The sequence below is a fragment of the Ctenopharyngodon idella genome, chromosome 4 (genome assembly GCF_019924925.1).
Source record: "Ctenopharyngodon idella isolate HZGC_01 chromosome 4, HZGC01, whole genome shotgun sequence".
Lineage (NCBI taxonomy): Eukaryota > Metazoa > Chordata > Actinopteri > Cypriniformes > Xenocyprididae > Ctenopharyngodon > Ctenopharyngodon idella.
The window spans coordinates 13,373,202-13,394,272 of NC_067223.1; the positions used below are offsets into that span (position 1 = coordinate 13,373,202).

General features: G+C 39.3%; 1 protein-coding gene across 6 annotated transcripts in view; it reads right to left on the minus strand.

Moving 5' to 3' along the window:
- Positions 1–5,365: 5,365 nt before the first annotated feature.
- Positions 5,366–21,071, minus strand: part of chst11 (carbohydrate (chondroitin 4) sulfotransferase 11) — a 52,354-nt gene continuing 36,648 nt past the window's right edge. For 5 of the 6 annotated variants that reach the window (XM_051891078.1, XM_051891079.1, XM_051891077.1 and 2 more), the window contains one exon: positions 5,366–9,906. In XM_051891078.1, coding sequence (XP_051747038.1) covers positions 9,052–9,906 — 855 coding nt within the window. In that variant the 3' untranslated portion in view covers positions 5,366–9,051. The remainder of the gene's footprint in view (positions 9,907–21,071) is intronic. The other variant, XR_007929785.1, reaches the window with a different exon arrangement.

A 21,071-nucleotide genomic window follows, 5' to 3' on the forward strand; every position in this document is an offset into this window, starting at 1 on the left:
CTGCTCTTGTGGAGCTAATCAGAGCAATGACTTTCAAAATTGAATTTGATTTTGTGGGTTTATGTTGTTTCCTGCTGGGAAAAAAAACAAATTAAAGGGATAGTTCACTCACCCTCAAGTTGTTCCAAACCTGTTTGAGTTTCTTTCTTCTGTTGAACACAAAAGAAGATATTTTGAAGAATATTGGTAACCAGACAGTTGGCGGTAGCCATTGACTTCCATAGTAGGGAAAAAAAAAAACAGTCAATGGTTTGGTTACCGGCATTCTTCAAAATACCTTCTTTTGTGTTCAGCAGAAGAAAGAAACTCATACAGTTTTGGAACAACTTGAGGGTGAGTAAATGATGACAACATTTTAATTTTTGGGTGAACTATCCCTGGCTTTACACGGTGTCTAGTTGGTCCAACTTGGTCTAAATGGTTTTCTAGCTTGACTACAAAATGGTGGACTATTGGTTTTGGACTGGTAGACCATCTTGGTCAAGCTGGTAAGATCTGGTGGACCTCCTTGAATTAGGAAACAGCTAAACTTTTGTACCTTTGTTTGAGGAACAAACCAGCCCAGATCCCCATTCAGTTTCATCATATCTGAGGTGATATTTTCCCTTCAATCTGGTGTGATCTGATTTTTGTTGTGATGTTAAATTTATTGATAAACATTTGAAAGCCCTTTAGGGCTATCGCTTTACTGATTTAAGACTATATAACATAACATAAACTTGCTATTTTCTGATGGTATAAGCAGCACTGAACGACGGTAATGAAGTCATACACAACATCCACTCTTCCATCACAATCTTTGCCATCCTAATCATCGAGTACATTTAGAGATGGGATTTGGAGTCGTCCCCTGGCACGGCTGTGAGAGATGAAAGTTCAATACAAGCCAAAATGATAGCTTAGACTAAAGGACATCATCCAACAACTCCACTTTAATCAGTTCTGAGAGCCGTTGGACTGTTCAACATGCTCTTTACTCACTGTGGTCACATTTATTTCTCCATTTGGACTATTTATCAAACATTTTCAATTTATCCGGACCCATTTTTGATCTGAAACAGTCTTTAAATCTATGCCAGTTCAGGAATATTTTGAATGGATAGTTCACCCAAAAATGAAAATGATGTTGCTCACTCTTATGTCGTTCCAAACTTGAGTTGTCAAAAGAACCGACTTCAGTACGAAATTTTAAAAATGTGACGATACCAGCATTTCCCCCTAGCATTATGAGTGCTGTTTTAAACACCTCTGATTGGTCATTGTGTTCATGCGCTCAACATATATGTCTGTGATTGGCTACAATGATCAACACTTCAAAAACATCTTCACTGAAAGCTCTACACCAATCGCTACACAGATACATGTTTTTGAAGCTTTGATTGTTGTAGCCAATCACAGACATATCTGTTGAGCGCATGAACACAATGGCCAATCAGAAGTGTTTAAGAATCGACTCAACAGCGCTCAAAATGCTAGGGGGAAAAGCTGGTATCGTCACATTTTTAAAATTTCAGTACCGACTTGGTACCGAAGTCTGTACTTTTGACAACCCTATTCCAAACCTGTATGAGTTTCTTTCAACGCAAAAGAAGATATTTTGAAAAATGTCTCTTTTGTCAATGCAATGGGCCCAATTTGGTTGTTTTGGACCCCATTGATCTTCATTGTATAGACAAAAATGATCAAAATATTCTCCACATTTTTCTTCTGCGTTCTCCAGAAGGAAGTAAGTCAAAGAGGTTTGGATCAAAATGAGAGTGAGTAAATGAAAATAGAATTATACTTTTGGGTGAACTGTCATGACTTTAACATAAATGACTCGTTTTGATTTTGTTCACTTCAACCTTTATCTTAATTGCCAGTACTTGCTAAATTCAGCCATGAGAGAGAAAGATGTCAGCCAAAGTTGTCATTCTCTGTCATGCTTAGGCGCCAACTGAGAGTGGTTTCTGCCATTCAGGTGTGAAATTCCTCCTCGACTGAAGTCAAAGCGAAGGGTTGAATGAGTTCAACTCTTGTGCAAATGGATTACTATGGATTAATCAAGTATACATCACTGAGAAACACTTCTTAGGGAAATGGATGGACGGAAAATCTTCTAAGCTGCGATTGAACCACAACCAATTTCATCCTTGGGAATTAAGAAACACTTCAGTGAAAATATCTTGCAAGTCTTTTGGTTGGGTTTTAGAGCTCAGAGATTATACCAAATGATAGTAGTTTTCAGCTACGCCTGCATATTAGCAGTAAACAGCGTAGCGGTCCCCAAGGGAACAACATCTAACTTCTAAGCAACATCATCATTTCTGCTCTTCATAGGTTGGATAATGACAGAGAACTGCTGCCAACTTGACCCTGCACGTGTTCGCTGAGAAACCCCAAACCCTATCGCAATGCCAAGTTTGATGTGGCTGAAGGTCCCGGGTTAATTCAGAGGATGAACTTCCCCCCAGTGGCAAATGAATTGGTGTATTCTGAGCATAATGGTGGAGGGTGGAGTGGAGGCTTCTGGGAGGAGACCATAGCAGGTGCGGTAGCAAAGTTTCATGAGAATTGCACATTCAGCAAGGAAAAAAACCCAAAGCTCGTTCGATGAGAAGTAGGTTTTGGCTGCGATCTCGCTCTTGACACCAAAGTGACAACCCGCCACTGAAGCACAAAACTGTGCATGAATCTTTCTTCACAGTGGAGTGACACACATTTCTCTGGCAGCCCAAAACGCAGATCTGTTGCATCTAGGTGACACAAAAGCTTGGCACGCTTTTGCGTTTCCTCTTGCATCAAATCTTCAAAGGTCCCACTTCAAATCTTGCTGGGATATAGCGGGGCGTTCATATAACCAGACACATCTGGACTTACCACAAGACCTGGGAGGCCCTGCCAGCACCACAAGGTCAGCAGTATTGTCAAAGATTCAAAAACGTGGCCTTGCTAAGAGGCTAAAAACTGGGGCCTTTGATAAAGTAGTGATGATATTGTTGGGGAGTATCTAGTCTTGCAAAATCACACATTTGACAATTACAGTCTACGTTGCTTTGAAGCTTGTTCCATCCACTTATAAAGGAGCATATTGTTGATCGACATGTAAAACAACCAACCACAGTTCAGTTTGTTTTTATATGTGACTGGATTATCTGAAATGGTGATACCAAAATAACAGGCTGGTGTGCGAAAACCTATAGTGTTAAAGCCCAAAAGACTAGGCAGAAATGTTTTGTAATGTAAATTTCTGTCTTCCCAAAAGAATTCAGTTACAGAGATTTTCAGACACAGAAACTCAGGTAGGCTTGTGCAGTTTACATATGTTTGCCATGTTTTAAAATCACATTAAAGGGTTATTCACCCAAAAATGAAATTTTTGTCATTAATTACTCACCCTCATGTCGTTCCAAACCTGTAAGACCGTTCATCTTCAGAACACAAATTAAGATGATTTCTTAATGAAATCCGAGGTTTTTTTACCTCCCATAGAAAGCAACGGAATTACCACATTCAAGGTCCAGAAAAGTAGTAAAAGCATCGCTAAAATAGTCAACATGACTACAGTGGTTCAACCTTAATGTTATGAAGCGACGAGAATACAAAAACAAAACCAAAATAACGACTTTATTCAACAATTTCCTCTCTACCCTTTTGCAATTTACACTGAAGACACATCTCTTCCATGTTCTACGTCAGAACGCCGACTATATGTATTGGCCGGCTACTGCGTCAGCATCACACGCATGCTTCGTGTTAAGCCTGGAACACACCAAGCCAACACTGATGAACTAGTGACGATGAAAGCAGACTGCGGGGTTGGCTCACGTCGGCAGCGTCTGGGTCCACAGTTGCCCTGACACACCAAACCGACGCTCGACACCCGACGGCCAGGGTCCGTTCTGCGCCTGCGTAAGAAGAAATGCCTTTCCGTACCAGCAGGTGGCAGTAGCTGAACAGCCAATCAGAATGGTCAGATGGCCCGACTGACAGACGAGCTCCGACGCTGATTCTACATGTCGAATCGGCCAAAAAAAAAGCCAAGGAGGACCAACTTCAGCCGACGGTACAGAACACACTGAGAAAACTTAGTCGGCCGATGAACAAAAACTGCCCGATGGCCAACCGTCGGCTTGGTGTGTTCCAGGCTTTACTCACATGAACAGCGTCAGCCAATACTGAGCCAGCGTTTGGACGTAAACACGGAAGCGCTGCACTGTGTAGGAGACTGACAGGGTAGAGACGAAATTGCTGAATAAAGTCGTAATTTTTGTTTTTGTGCACAAAAAGTATTCTCGTCGCTTCATAACATTAAGGTTGAACCACTATAGTCACGTTGACTATTTTATCAATGTCTTTACTATTTCTCCGGACCATGAATGTGGTAATTCTGTTGCTTTCTATGGGAGGTAAAAAATCCCTCGAATTTCATTGAAAATATGATGAACGAAGGTCTTATGGGTTTGGAAAGACATGAGGGTGAGTAATTAATGACAGAAATTTCATTTTTGGGTGAACTAACCCTTTAAGTGCCTCAAATGAAACTATTATAATGTTGTAACCTGGCAAATCCAGTTATTAGTTCCTCCTCAAATCTCTCTTAGCAATTTAGAACTGGCTTAAAAAAAAAAAAACAGTTCTCAATACAGTTGTTCTCTCACATGCTCAGTAACAGCTGCTGAATCTACAGTGCGACACATAAAACAATCATTGAGTCTCTTATTATATCAGAATTATAATAATACAGCAAAACCAGTGTATTCTGTTTCCCAAGTGACAGACTCTCATAAGTTTTTTTTTTTTTTAAGAATCATAAGCATACAGAACAATCAGTGTCGTCCATCTGCAGTTAGATATATCTCAGTTTTTACACCCTTCTGCCCTAATCATCAGCTGTTTTTAACAATCGGTCGATGATGAAAATAATTGCTTTTATCAGCTTATACCAATTATTGGCTGATACATTGGTGTTTCCATGTTTACTTTTTCAGGCACAAAGCTGATCTCACATCAAACTCTACCAGTTGAGCTACAGGAGCCATAAATGGCTTTAAACTGCACAATAAGCTCACAGACAAACTTAAATGTTGATTATCCAAATGTGAGGGTTTATATTCAGCCTCTGCTTATTTTGAATAAGTCTCATTAAATCCTTGGGATTTAAGGAAGTTTGTAATTGAACAAATCCCCTATAAGAAACCGTGAGAATGGCCGTGTGCTGCAGGATTCAAAGAAAGATTTGATGTTTACCTATAGATCGTCTTAGCATAAAACCATGCCAGATGAGGAGGAACAACTGTGTTAAAATGATCCCTTTAACAAGTGACAACATTTTCACTCGAGTTTAATGATTATGTGGAGACAGAGACAGTGACAAATTGGCCACTAAGGGTTTCAGTTTCAGCTTTATTGAGAAAACAGGAGAGAGAAAGTGATAGAGAGAGTGTATGAGCGCGTTCTCCAGGGAGTGCATTGATCTGACAGTTCACTTGGTTTGTATTTTTCCCATTTACAGTGCGAGGGTCCGACCCGTGACCCGGCAGAGTCCATCCTGAATACAGAGGAGGAATAAATAAATAAATTAGACTGCGAATGGTTTGAGAATGTTTGAGAAGAAAGTGAGCGGATGCTCACTGAAAACCAATACGGCGACATTGAACCAATGTATACATTGATTATTAAACAGGCACATAGAGCAACGGGTAAGCCATGTGAGCGTCTGTGGATGGTGAGCCTAGCTGTTCTGTAGCCTACCTAAGTGTGAAAACTTAGCTAAATATGGTAAAACCTCCATCTGGGAATGTCCTCAGCTGGAAGCATGAATCATAAAGCAAATCATGTTTTTTTTATTTCTAAAAATGCAGTTGCATGCAATGAGAGTGTGCTGTATTACATGTGATAGAGTGGCAGTTTGAAAGGCACTGTGCCTGCTAATGTGGGCGCTAATGCGTGTATTAGCGTGGCTGTCGTGTGGGCGCTAATGAGGCTGTACCGTGTTTGTTGTTACAGAACAAATGAAATAAACAGTTTTGAAAAACGGCGAAACCATTCAGGCACACTTTGTTTTCTGAACTGATGATTAAAAAAGCTTTCGCTTCAGATTCGTTTCCTGTTCTGATGAAGATAGAAGAGATTTTTCAGGCCTTCTAAGAACAACTAGGCAAAGGTTTTGTGTGTCTTTTGTTAAGGATAATATGCTAAATTTATCTACTGGAATCTCCTGCATGTTAATCTGAGTTTTTGTCCTAAACAGCCAATCAGTTACCATAATTACTAGATGACAACTCGGTAAAAAGAAATGAGTTTTGTAATTATGACTGACAAATCCATGAACGGTTTTACTGGTTTCTGCAAGATGAGCTTTTTTTTTCTTTTTTGAGTTGGGATAAGATTTAGGAAAAGCAGCGTGATAAAGCAATAGCAGCAGAAACAGAGTGAAGAAGAGGGAGAAAGAGATAGAAGCTGATAACTAGGGGTGTAACGATATTCAAACCGAACCGAAAAAATGCGATACACCACCCATGGTACGTACCGCGTACCCCCTGCTGCCCCGCCCAGCCCTGGCCCACTGGATCTACGCGACGAATCCAGCATTTTAGCCCCGTGTAAGCTCCGTGTTTTTTTTTACTTTTGATCAGAAACAAAGTGTCATCTTTCAAATTCTGTCCATTTTGTTACGAAATTCAAACAAAAAATGTCGTTTTGACACTCTTTAATGTGGCGTGACAGATCACTGTACAGGCGCCTCATTTCAGGCGCGAGTGAACACGATCATCTCTTCCTCTTTAATACAAGTTACAGAATAAACATGAATGAACATCTGAAGGTATGTTGAAAGATACACTACAAATTACTGAAACGTATCATATCTCGTGTAATCGCTCAATCAGTGTCTCAGCGGCGGAAAGTTGTAAATAAAACAGCTTGTAAACACAGCTTGTGTCACGTAGCATTTACCTCAGGGAGTCCACAGCTTGTTAGTTCGCCAGAGAAATGAACTCTTTCGCTAAATATATGCACTATATTAGCCTATATATGTTCATTATATTCTATTTAACTTGTTAGTGATGTCTTGATTATTTGATGTATGTTTAAATAAATCAGCCACTGTGTAAATGATTATATTTCAACAATGAATTGGAGTAAAAACAATTTTATAATTAGACTTAGAAGTTAATGCAAAAACTGTCTTATGTGCAGTTTACAAGTTTGCAAACAGTTTGTTATTTGAGTGTTAATTATTATATCTAAAAATAAATAGCTACTGAATTTAGATTAATAGTTTGGGCTCTGAACCTTTAGTAATGTTCAAGTAAGGGCTCCCTATATAGTTTACAGCATTACCAGAGATCATTTTTATACCCTTAAGAAACTTTTAATTATAATTGAATTCATTTAAAGACAGAGACACAATTTGTTCAGTAAACTACTGTTTAATTTAAAAAAAAAAATTTGTTTAGTTTTCTCCCCCTGCTGTACGTACCGAACCGTCAGTTTTGTGTATCGTTACTCCCCTACTGATAACATGGCTTGGCTTTGACAGATATTTTCTTCTCAATTGCTTTGTTTGCCATGTTACACACTCTGCATCAATAAGGGGCTGCCACAAGTGTGTGTGTGGTCTTCATTAAAGACAGGACTTGAAATCCTGCTAATCAGAACTTACTTATTCAGGCCAAATAAACCCAGGACTTTTCCTAAAAAGCAGAGAGATGTGGGAGAGAGAAAGCTGAAAGAAGCCATTAGCCGTTACCTTTGCCAGAGTCAAGATTTGGTACAGACAAAGACATTGAGATAAAGCACTTGGACACACCCACTTGTGGCCATCGCGCACATAAATAAGCAATTTTTATAATTTTCGTGCATAGTCAAAGCAAATCATGGTCATAAAAGACAGCTTGCTAAATTAAAGGGTGTTCCTTTAAACTTCTGAAATTGGGAAAGACGTTTAAATCATCTAATGGATGGAACAGATTTGCCTGCGTTTTCTCTCTTTCTCTCTCTCTCTCAAATGCACACAACTGTGTGAAACTTTCCCATGAGAACAGCTCAGAAAACAAAGTCCTGCCCGTTTCCGTACACCAGTCATAAAAAACCAGCGAGGTATCCCAGCAACTGTGTTCTGCATATGAGGCAAGAAATATGAACAAATTATAACAATTAAACCTCTAGCGCTAAGCTGATTTCCTTTCCTGGAAACAAAAAATTAAGTCTTTCCCATCTCCCATTTCACACAGTAATTCAAATAACATTATAACGTGCTGCTCGCAGCAACTTTTCCCATTATAAACAAATACAAAATAAAACAAAACACCCAAAATCCTTAAATTTACCCAAGACCAACCAAGGGAGGAGGGGTTGTGGGAACAGTGTGCTTGAGGCCAACCCGCAGTGACCTCTGACCTCCCGACTGCTACAGATGCTCCCTGACTGACCCAGTGGGCGGAGCCCATGCCGGTCACTCACAAATGGACACGCCCCTTCAGGAAGGCATCATTCAATGCCTCTTTTTTTTTTGTCATTCTTATTTTAGCGTGCATTTTCAAATATGCACCGTATAAATACACACACACAAAGGCCGTCTGAGTATGGGAGAGAAGCGAGGGAACTTCCAAAGAGAACAAGAAATTAGAAGTGGGGAACTGAAGTCTGATTGTTTTTCAAGTCTTATTATTAGTCTAGGCGCTCCTTTCTGTGAAGCTTCGATAATGGCGATGGCTGGCTGAGTATATTAATAGATAAACCAGTTGAGCAGGTACAGCTCAGAATCTGTCATATTGCTTTTGATGTTTGGGAACAGGAGCCTTTACACTGATAATGTACAATTCAATAGGCAACTACATCAGGACTTCAGTCTCAAAAGACCACTTTCGAGTGGTCCACGCTCTTGCAGTTGACCGACAGCTCCTTGGTTGTCTCGAAATAAAGCAACCGTCCCAGCGGATATAAATACAATTTTACATTTAGGTGCTTGGTTGATTCCCCCGCCTGTGTCTTTCAGCCACAGCCATTCTCCCAATGTTCAACCTCGTTGAACGAGCTTGGAACGTGTGCGCAACTGCGAATGTGTGTTTACTGCAGTTTTAGGTAGCTGGGAATAGAGTAGTTGTACATAAGAAAGTCCAGTTTGTAGAGTTGGTAGAGTTGGCTTTGCTGCTGGGAGCTGATGTTGTTGAAAAACATGGCCGCCATTTGGTCGGTGGTACGGGTGGATTTGGCGTACGACGGGAAGTGCAATGAGTCGCCCACCCCTGCCAGCTTGAGCACGTAGTTGGCGTCCTCCTCCAGAGTCTCATACTTGCCCACCAGGTCGTAGTGGATGTGGCAGGGGTGGCAGAGCGAGTAGACCGTCTGCCAGTGTTCGTTGAGCGGAGCTTCTCTCTGAGTGCCCGGGTCCACCAGGTACTCGGCGAACTCCTGGAACTTCACGTCGGCGCCGCTCTGCAACGCCTCGGCTGTGGCGTTCTTGCGGTACCGCCGCACGATCTTTGTCCCGTAGCGTTTGTGGAACGAGGTGTTGTAGCGGAGCGTGAACTTGTTGCGGTAGGCCGACACCAACCGCTCGAAGGGCTCGCGCACGAAGAGGAACTTGAGGTAGTTCTTGAGCCGGTGGTTGATATCGGGGATGCTGTACTGGTTGAGGGTCTTGAGGTTGGAGGGGACATGGGCCTCGTTGGACGGAATCTCCATGGGGTCGCTGTACTTCCCCCGACCGCTCAGCACCATCATGACCCGCTTCCAGTTGGTGCAGGCCACCTTGGGCACATAGCAGTAGATGAGCTCGTGCTCCTCGTCCACCACTAGGTGCTTGAGGTCGCTGGGGGTCAGGACGCGCCGCTTGCGGCTGGACGCGCTGTGGGCACGACACGTGTCCGCCACCTGATCCCGCCGGGCCTGATGCAACACCGCCGCCGCTGAGAACTCAGCCTGAAAAAAGAGAAGAACAAGAAATCAGGTAAAGTAGCTCAAGGAGTAGAGCATAGCACTGGCAACACCAAGGTCATTGGTTTGATTTCTAGAGAATGCATGAACTGATAAAATGTAGACCTTTAGATAAAAGCATCAGGCACATGCATAAATGTGAATGTAAATGTAAAGGCTAATTTCCCACGTGCCATTTAAAGCCCTGTAAAGACCATAAATCAGCAGGCTGCTCTAAAGGGGAAAGTTTGGCACCAGACGATATCATTAAAATCTTAGCTTAAATCTTCTACAGCAGGGGCACTTAATTCTGCTTCTGGAGATCTTCCATCCTTCACAGTTTAGTTTTAACCCTTCAAAGTTTAGTCCTGTAATTTCAAAGCAAATTATTAAAATACTATCTTGAGACTATTTACTTTGTATTAAGCTGATTTTTATTTCCTACTTTTTAAAACAATAGCTGTAAATAAAATAAAATAATTGTGATTGATCTTGTGAATTTTACCTCTTTATAAAAATGCAAAAAAAAAAAAATCTAAATTTTAAATTTACTTTCACAACCCACAAATACATTTTGATACAAAATACCTCATTTCGGTCAAATTCTATGTATTCTTTGCAGATAAAATAATCCAAAAATGCATTGCAACAAACTCAGTTGGGGAAAAAAAAAATCATCCAAGATGGTGGACAAAGGTGAGATAAGTAATATACTTTCCAAAAGAGTTTATTCAAATTAAGATAGAATATTTTCTAATATTTGCACATGATATGTATTTCTATGCTTTGTGTTGTTAGCTTAGCAACTTGCTAACATCATATTTCATCCTGTGGGCTTCGCATGAGCAGTGCTGCTACTTTGGGGTGTGTATCCTATTTAAGAGAGCTCCTAAAATCCTGAACTTCTTCCACCCTATAACAAAAGCAGTGAACAAACAGCAGCTCACCACATCAAACAAACCCAAGACTTGTGAAAAGTTCTGCTGAAGGCCTGAGGCAGTGAAAGCGGAATCTTGCTGAGCTGTGATGACCCTTCCCTCAATGTGCTCAATAGGGGCCAAAAGTTAAAGGTCAGTCTTACAGGTCAGTGGTGAATTTATGACTACCAATGCAGTATTTAGCATCTGTTTAGGAGGTTTTCTAGCAATTCATATCTATCTATCTATCTATCTATCTATCTATCTATCTATCTTTCTATGTATCTATGTATGTATCTATCTATCTATCTATCTTCAGATGTTCTTTAGTAGTAGATATCTCAGGCAGTTTCACTGGGTTTCATCAAGTTTCTACATGTTGGATGCAATTTAACATTTAAAAAGAGAACAGCACTGTATGCTTCTCCAAAATCATTATTCCAACCTACAGCCACCCACATACTCGGGCTCTCTCTCTCTCTCTCTCTCTTTCTCTCTCTGTAGCCTTTTTTGCTCTCGTTTATACACACCCACTCTCATCAGTTTGAGCGCTCTGTTTCAGTGGAATTTTCCTAGAGTTTGTGTACAGTATTTAAGACAGTTTCAAAGATTCCTAGAAGAAAGCACCTTGCATCACCTTATCAGCAGGTAAATTAATATGGAAACAAAAACCATGTCTTTGCAGATGCAGAACATAAGTTTAGGGTGTGCAGACATTTATTCTTAAATGAATAGTTCATCCAAAAATGAAGATTCTTGGCATGTCGTTTCAAACCTGACTGACTTTCTTCTGCAGCGTTCTAAAATATATCACAAACTTCCTATTGATTACTTTTATTGTACTTTCATGGTATTTTTTGTCATTTTTGAAGCTTGACAGCATCCATCTCCGCCCACTTTCATTGTATGGATCAGTTTGAGAGGGTAAAGAATGACCCCAAAAAGGTGTCAAGCAAACTCTGCAGGCAATTCATTCATGCATTATCATTTGAAACATGTAAGTAGCCTAACGTTTTACACTTTACATGGCTTCTCGATCTAACGTTAACCTAGATAAATGTGCGCTATTATTAGGCAAATATCCAAGTGTTCATGCCAAGTGTGGAAGATAAATTAGTACCACGCTTACTAGCGGTGTAACAGTACACAAACATGACGGTTCGGTATTGAAGTCATGGTTCGGTACAGCAGGGGGGAGAAAACTAAACATAAAATTGCTACTTTTTTTCTTCTTTTTTTATTAAACAGTGGTTTATTAAACAAATTGTGTCTCTTTTTCAAAAAATGTGTCTTCATTTTTGAAATATAAACATTTACATTGTTACTGTCATAACTTGTTTTCAGGACAAATTTATTTAAACATATATTAAATAATTAAGACATTACCAACAGGTAAAGTAAATATATAAGCTAATATTTAGTGAAATGCCCCCTCTAGAGTTAATTTCTCTAGTGAACTAACATGCTGTGGACACTAAATGACTTGCCTGAGGTAAATGTAATGCTACGTGGGATATTATTCTCAAGCTGTTTCACTGATGTGTTTCCGCGGTTAAAACACCGGTTGAGAGATTACACGCATATCTAGATCGTCTGTTCTTCTTCTTCTGTGTTTTATCCTGTTGTGGTGGTTAGCAAACAGTGTTGCATTATCATGCGCGCCCCCTTCTGGATTGGAGTGTGGATCGCCTGTGACTGTCTGTATTCATCGTCTGACTGCATGTGCTGAACTGTGACGTCCGTACCGTACGGCTTAAATGAACGACTACCAGTTGAATAGGAAAATCTTTGGTCGTTTTTTTATAGAAGTGATGCATTTTATTTGGGTGTGTTTCCCAGTTTATGGGCGACAGGCAGCTTTTCCATGTCTTGTGTCTAATGAAAGAATTACAATGAATAATGAAATGAATTCTCTCTAACACACTCAGTAGCTCCAGTAAATTGTTAAAACTCTTCACAGAGCCTCATCAGTAGCAGGCGAGTGTTTTGAAATGCTGAGAGCTTTTCTGGGAAGCGCAGTCTCTTCATACATATATAGCTAATGATATAGTGTCCACTCCAGTTCCTGCAGACACGTCAGGACTTTGGTAATAGAAAACCTTGATATAAAGCTCGAGCTGGTTTTCCTGCCATCGGCCCTGAACTCCATTATGCAGGGGTATAGATAGGAGAAATGGGGTTATAAGAAGTAAAAAAGGAGGTGAAGAGCGGTAAATCTGAGGCAAATTAAGTTTCGGTGACTCCTGGTTTAGCCACTTTTTTCTTTCCCTGAAGAACCTCTGCAGTTATTTTGTGGTCCATTTTCTACAAATCCGTTTTCTGCTTTCTTCTCCTCTTTCTCTGATCTGTAACACAATCGATCATGGCATCCGTACGTCCACAGGGCCAGTTCAAAGCACAGACTTTGTGATCGTGAGCTGTGTGTTGAGAGGTCTAACAACATGTCATTGACCAAAGCTACGTTCACTCAGTCGGTGTTCGGGATTGACAATCATATTTACCAACAGATGTGACTCTCAAATAGCCCTGTTTTTACAACAGCCTACAGGAGCATCTTGAATACTGTCTGTCTGGATAAATATCTCATAAAATAAAGTCAAGCCCGTTTTCTATTGTCACAATAGCTTTGAATAATGACTGTAATCATAGGGACAGTGATGAGAGTAAATATCAAACATGACAACTTTCATAATGCCAGAAAGTAGTGGTCGGCCAATATATCACCAATGTTGACAATGGAGAGCAACTTCAAATCCTACATTTAAACCCCTTGTGTTTGTGTTATTTTTAAAAATATATATATATATATATATATATTATTACAGAACAGAATGAAGGAGAAATTGCTTAAATCATGTTTTGTTTTTTTTGTTTTTTTCATACTGGTTAATATTCAAATTAATTATTTTGTAATTATGTAAAAAAAATATTGCAGAAATATTGTGCATTGAAAGTATATAACATTTCTTAGAGATTAAGTTCAAATTATTTTTCAAATTGATTCTTTTAATTGATTAACTGAAATTATATTGGCAATTATATAAAAATATAAATTTTATAGCAGCAATATTGTGCATATAAGTTCAAGGTTATAGAAGTCAAATTATTTTTTTTAATATTGATTAGTTTGATCATGAATTATTTAAAATATTTTTACATTTTATTTTTGTATTATGTAAAATAAATATTAATTTGTTGTGCATCTAGACTATAAATCTTTTTTACACATTTATTTTTATTCAGTTTTTATATATTCAAATATAAATTGTAAGTAAAATAAAATATTATATATATATTTACATTGATTAACTATCAAAATGTTTTCAAAATATTTTAGTAAATATTATGTAAAATAAATATTATTTTTATTTATTTATGCAGTGTTGTGCAAATGTTATTTATAATTTAATAAAATTAATAATTAATAAATAAATAACATTTGCACAACACTGCATAAATAAAAATAATAAATAAATATTATTTATGTATCTGAGTGTCTGATAAGCTGATATATATATATATATATATCAGCTTTTCAGACTCTCACCTCTTTAAGATAAAAAAAAATTAACATATTGATTGAAAAATCTTCACAGTAAAAGGACCGAAACATGCTTTCAAACTTCATATTTGAGTTTGTAATATTTAAGGCAGTCACTTCATTTATAGCATGTAACACATGTGTGTAAACAGAACCGGTTTCAGCACCGTATCCTAACTGAGGCTACCGTTCACAGGTTTTGTAATCTATTCTTGCCTTTCATTCTCCTGTGCTCACACAGATCCAGCATCAATCTTTTACACGTACTTTCACCACGTTATCACAGAGCAGACAAGGATGCTAAGATATATGGGCTCTCTCTCGCCTTATCTTTCTTTGTTTCTCTCTCTATCCCTCAGTATCTCTCTCTCAGACAAAAACACACGTTCACATGGTGCTTCTGTCAGTCTGTAGACGCCCTGAGCTAATTTATTCCCAGCTCACCAACACAGCTAGCTGCTCTCCACCACAATTAGATAGCTGGAATGCATTCGCATTACAATAATTCCAGAATGACACACACGCAGATACCTGCTGAAACTCTGGCAGAGGTTTGTGTGAAAGAACATATTTGCATTCAGTAGTAAGATGCATTAACAAAGGTTCAGCATGCAGCAATTAAATTATTTAATAGGCGAATATGTCGAATAATGAGTTTAAAAACATATTTTTCCAAAAGTACCCTTAATTTATTTATGTTAAACTTTAATGAGGAAAAAATTACCGCGCACGCCTTTAATGAGATTCAAATCCCACAGTAAAACACAGCTGGCAGTAGCCTGAGGTAATTGTAACATTTTGTCAAGTCGATGCGCTACAACAGAGCGTTGAGAGCAGATATGAGCGAGTGTTTGTGTGCGCTCACATTTATCTGCACCACGTTCAGACTTTCCTGAAATAGAGAGACTGTGAAACACCTTATGAAGCAAACATAAACAGCACCAGGAGCAAAGCATTAATAATCATATATTCAAAGCGCCTGTATGCCCACCAGAGAGAGCGGCAATATATGGGCCCTGTGGATTTTTAGAAAGTAAACTCTGTCAAAAATACTTTTCAGACTCTAATTTACCTTATTTGTCTACAAATAATGTTCAGCCTTGGAAATAAATGGATCGCAAGGAGAATGCTGTCATGAAAAACATAATGAATATCGCGACATTTCCACCCCATCTCAAATGATGGAAATGAAGATTTAAAATTAGCAAAACCTGGTAGACAAACTTTTTATTATATTATATTATATTTTTATTTTATTTTTTTGAAGTTATGTTGAAAGTTGAAATCTGTTAGTTTGCATAAAAATCAACCTGTTCCTGTAATCAAAGATACACCCACTAATGTCTCATTGAAAGTTTGCAGCATATGATTTTTAGGAGATTCATCCTCGGTCGCTGACGGTCATAAAGCAGGTTGTGATTTGACCCATTGCGACCGTGGCGACATCAGAAGCTCTCAGGCTAGCTCTTATAAGCGTGAGATGAATTATTAAAGAAAGTCAAAGCCTTCCCCTCTCTCATCCTTCCCTCCATCTGTCCCCGCGCTGAGATTTATCATCCATTTATATGAGCTCAGAGAGAGAGATTAGCACACTCAGAGGGCTGAAGTTTAACTCAGAGAATAAATTTGATTTCCTTGCTGGTGAAGTCCGCAATAAAACGAATAGACCGGGTCAAATTTTCAGAATTAGATTCATATCAGTCTGCTCTTCTATACATATAAGACATATATTAACATTTATATTATATTATATTATGTAAAATGTTCTATGATATTTTAAAAAAATTATGGGTACGCTTTATTTTAAGGTGCCCCGTGTAATTATATTAATATTAACAACGCGTGCTTACTCTAGGGTTAGGGTTAGGAATAGGGTTTGGTTTGGGGTTAGTTGCATGTAATTATGCATAATTTACTGTTATTACTACAGTAAGTAAATGTAACCCATAACAAGGACACTGTAAAATAAACTGTTACCAAAATTATATATATAAATGTGTCACGTTGTTGTTATCATGTCTGTTTTAAGTTTTGTTTATGTTCAAGTGTTTTTGTAACCCGCTGTTGCTGAGTTTTGTCAGGTTCTGTTCTTCAGTTTAAGTCATGTTTTAGTTCTGTTAGTTTTTGTATCATGTTTATTGCTTTTCAATACATGACAACTAGACGAGGCAAACATGAGGGCTTATATTAATATATAATACACTGCCCGGCCAAAACAAAAAAAAAAAGTTGCTGTTTGGATTTAAATAGGCAAATACTTAAGAGTCTATGACTGGATCATTATTGCAGTGATTATTATGTTTCTAGCATGTTTGGGAAGAGTTCTTCTAACTCTAACTAATGGAGTGTGTAGCTTTTCATTTCTTAAACAACCATGTAGGAAGACACATCATGGCCATATTCCAGGATGACAAATCCATGATTCATCAGGCTCAGATTGTGAAAGAATGGATCAGAGAGCATGAAGAATCATTTTCACACATTGGCACCTCTGAGTCCAAACCTTAAATTCACTGAAAGTCTTTGGGATGTGCTGGAGGAGACTTTACAGAGTGCTCACCTCTTGCATTATCAATACAAGATCTTGACCAAAAATGGATGCACCTTTTGATAGAAATAAATGTTGTGATCCATCAGAGATGCATAAATTTTTGGTCAAGATCTTCCAACATGGTTGTTTAAGAAATGAAAAGCTACACACTCCATCAATTAGGGTTAAAAGAACTGTTGCCAGTCATAGACTCTTAAGTATTTCCTATTTAAATCAACTTTTTTGGGGGGGGCAGGCAGTGTATATATTAATAATAGGGATGTGATAAAGATTAAAATGTGACGAGATTTCTCGTCGAGGTGAAAAGCTGTCTCGTGATATCGCCATGACGGAGCTGAGGTTAAAATTAGCGTAGATTATGCCACGCTACGTTTACAATATGCCTCCACTGTCATTTAGCTTTTTATAGAAATAAAAACCATTTAATTCAGTTGTTTAACAGTTGCTTCAGTCCCATCCAGCTCACCAAACACGAGCAGCAGAGTCATATGTAGCAGGAATCAGAGTTCACTGATTACATGATGAGAGTAAAGGCCTTTGCACACTGAGTCCTATGCGTATTAATGAATCCGTTGCAAAAAAGTTCGCAAAACAATACAAAAAACAGTGAGCATGATTTAGTTGTCCTCCGCATTCGGGATTTTGACGTTCGCTTGTACGGTGGCTCTGAATTCTCAAAACGTCTCTCAAAATGCGTGCCACGTATGCGGAAAACGCAGAAAATTGAACCTGATCAGACTTTTTTTATGTCGGACGAAAGTTTCGGAGGCAGTGTGTAAACGTGATTGACACAATGTGAGGTCGTATTTATTTTTTAACGTGTGAAAATTTCGGATGTGAATTTCGGACTCAGTGTGCAAAGGCCTTAAGTGACGAGATGACTGACAAGACCATGGCGGAGGATTTGATGCACAACAGAGCCTTAAAGTGTCTGATAAATGTCTTCTCTTGTGGAATGCGCGCTCAGCACTACCGCTCCCTGTTCACAGAGTATGTGCGATTGCGAAAGCGAAAGTAAAACGCGAGTGCGCATTCAAACGCGATTTCAATACACCGCATTTTTAAAGCGGCTCTCTGATGCATGCAAATATCTCCCAATATGAAAGCTTAGGCTGGGCTGTGTAGTTGTAACCATCTCTTAGCTCTGTATCATAATGAAGAAAAATTTGCTCTCTATTGAATATTGAGAGAGTATTTTGATTATGGTTGCACTTTTTGTTTGCACTTAATAAGATTAAAACAAAACTGTTCAATTTGTGGAAAGGAGTTCAGTTAGGAGGTCAAAAGTTGTAGAAGCTCATAAATCATGTACATTTCAAGAGTCTCATATGAAATCATATGGGAGAGAAGCCAGTCAGTTGAGTTTGTGGCAAACCTTTTTACAGTCCTTGGGTATTGTTGTCTTTCACTGCATATGATAATTCATGCTCAGAAAATAGAAGTGAAATGGCATTCATTACAAGATGATTAGTTGAAACGTTTCAAATGCACCTGCAGACTATTTTTCTAGTCATGTATTGCGTCATTGAGGATTTCGTCTCGTCTCATGAGCTCGTCTCGTCACACCCCTGATTAATAATATTTTATATGAAAATGTTATTTTATGCAAACAGAAAATGTGCATGCTGTCATAGAAGTAGAAACAAATGCTGTTCCAAACCTAGAAGAACATTCATTTGTTTTTACAAGCCTTAATAGAATCTAAACGTCTAAATCATATCATGCTGAAATTCTAGCAGAATTCGCCCATTACAGCGTCGACCCGTCAAGCCGGCAGCCGCTGTTGCTGTGGCGATGATGACTCATGCCTGCTGCGCTGTGGTTGTGAGCGGCCAGTGAGTCCAGCTGAGCACTGCGCTAGTTTGAGCGTGTGTGTGCGTCTGTCTGTATTTGCTCAGTAAACACCAAACTGCATGCCAGCTCTCAGAGTCCTGCGCTGCGAGACAGTTAATACCTCTCTGTGCACTTTTTAGACATCGCATACACATATTCAGACACGCACACGCAGTGCTGATAAAGGTGTCCTTGTGAGTCTCTCCTCCTCACACTCCCAGCGGTCCCTGATTCACGCGCCGCTCGTCTTGACGGATCTCTTGTCTATCTCTTAAAGCGGAGGGCTTGATTTAGTGCTGCTGCAGTAAAATTGATCCCGTGTCAATGAGAGGAGGAGAACGAGGCGAACGCTCTTCTGCCCGCAAACCCTCGTACACAAGAGACTTTACGAGACCAAATCAACTTTTCCGAACTGTAAAAGCTGAACCAACTTTTCCATGATTTCGCTAACAGCCCGCACAGCAGGGATGATCGCGTTCTTTCTCATAAAAAAATACGATCTTACACTTCATTTTAACAACCTTGACAAAAAGGTCAAGCCACTGTAAGATGATTCACTCCAGTGTTGCTTCATCGCATGACTCCATTATTGCATCATCCCACAATACAATCAGTCCTTTCACTATGTGCAGGTTTACATCATTTACATATTCGTGAAGGCATTCATGACTATTCCTATTGCTCATACATTTTAAAGTGCCTCTGTTATGCTACTTTAAAGGTTCCTAATTTTGTTTCGGAGGGTCTCCTACAATAGGTTTACATGCGTCCAAAGTCAAAAAACACTTACATTTTCTACATTACAGCATCACATTTTTTCTCACAGTGTCTGAAAGGGTTCGATCAAGGATTCGGTCTCTCTAAACCCCTCCTTTCTGAGAGCCTACTCTGCTCTGATTGGTCAGATGGCCCAGTCTGTTGCGATTGGTCTACTCTGCTCTGACTGGTCACATGGTCCCGTCTGTTGCTATTGGTCTACTCTGCTCTGATTGGTCACATGGTCCGGTCTGTTGTGATTGGTCTACTCTGCTCTGACTGGTCACATGGCCCAGTCTGTTGTGATTGGTCTACTCTGCTCTGATTTGTCACATGGCCCAGGCTGTTGTGATTGGTCTACTCTGCTCTGATTGGTCACATGGTCCAGTCTGTTGTGATTTGTCTACTCTGCTCTGATTGGTCACATGGTCCAGTCTGTTGTGATTTGTCTACTCTGCTCTGATTGGTCACATGGCCCAGTCTGTTGTGATTGGTCTACTCTGCTGTGATTGGTCACATGGCCAGTCTGTTGTGATTGGTCTACTCTGCTCTGATTGGTCACATGGCCCAGTCTGTTGTGATTAGTGTACTCTGCTCTGATTGGTCACATGGCCCAGTCTGTTGTGATTAGTCTACTCTGCTCTTATTGGTCACATGGTCCAGTCTGTTGTGATTGGTCTACTCTGCTCTGATTGGTCACATGGTCCAGTCTGTTGTGATTGGTCTACTCTGCTCTGATTGGTCACATGGCCCAGTCTGTTGTGATTGGTCTACTCTGCTCTGATTGGTCACATGGTCCAGTCTGTTGTGATTGGTCTACTCTGCTGTGATTGGTCACATGGCCCAGTCTGTTGTGATTGGTCTACTCTGCTCTGATTGGTCACATGGCCCAGTCTGTTGTGAGACTTCTTAAGGAAAGGGCTTTGTCTTGATATATTGAATAAATTATGTAAAAATGACATAATGTAATTTTCTGGTGCAATTAATCATGCGACTTCCTTTGACCTCTACTGATTATCTAATAGAGGTGTGTGTGAATGCCATCGACACAAGGGAGGGTGAATGGAGCAGCCAGAGAGATTGAGAGAGGGGGTGAATGGATGCAGTGTCGAATGTCCTCCGCGCTAAAACAGGAAGTTTCCACTGGTTCTGCCCGACGCTGCCAATGTGCCCTTTCTACTGCCCAGGTACACGCATAAACACACACACATGACCTTACAGGGTCCTGCACTGAGAGGTTGTGTAAAAGTGTAAGGAAAATGCTACACTTTCAGAAAAAATGGTACAAACGCTGTCACTGGGAAATGTTCTAATATGTACGCTTTTGGTATCAATATGTACCTTTGAGGTACTAATAGGTACAAAGGTGTATCTTTTAAAAGGGTACTGTCCCAGTGACACCTTTTGTACCTTGTTTTATGAAAGTTTATCATGTGTTTTGGCAGTGTGTGATAGGGAATTGTGGGATACCTCTATAGTGAATATATATAATTTAAAAAAAATGATTAAATATATATTAAATATATATATATATATATATATATATACGTATATATAGAACGAACTGATTCAC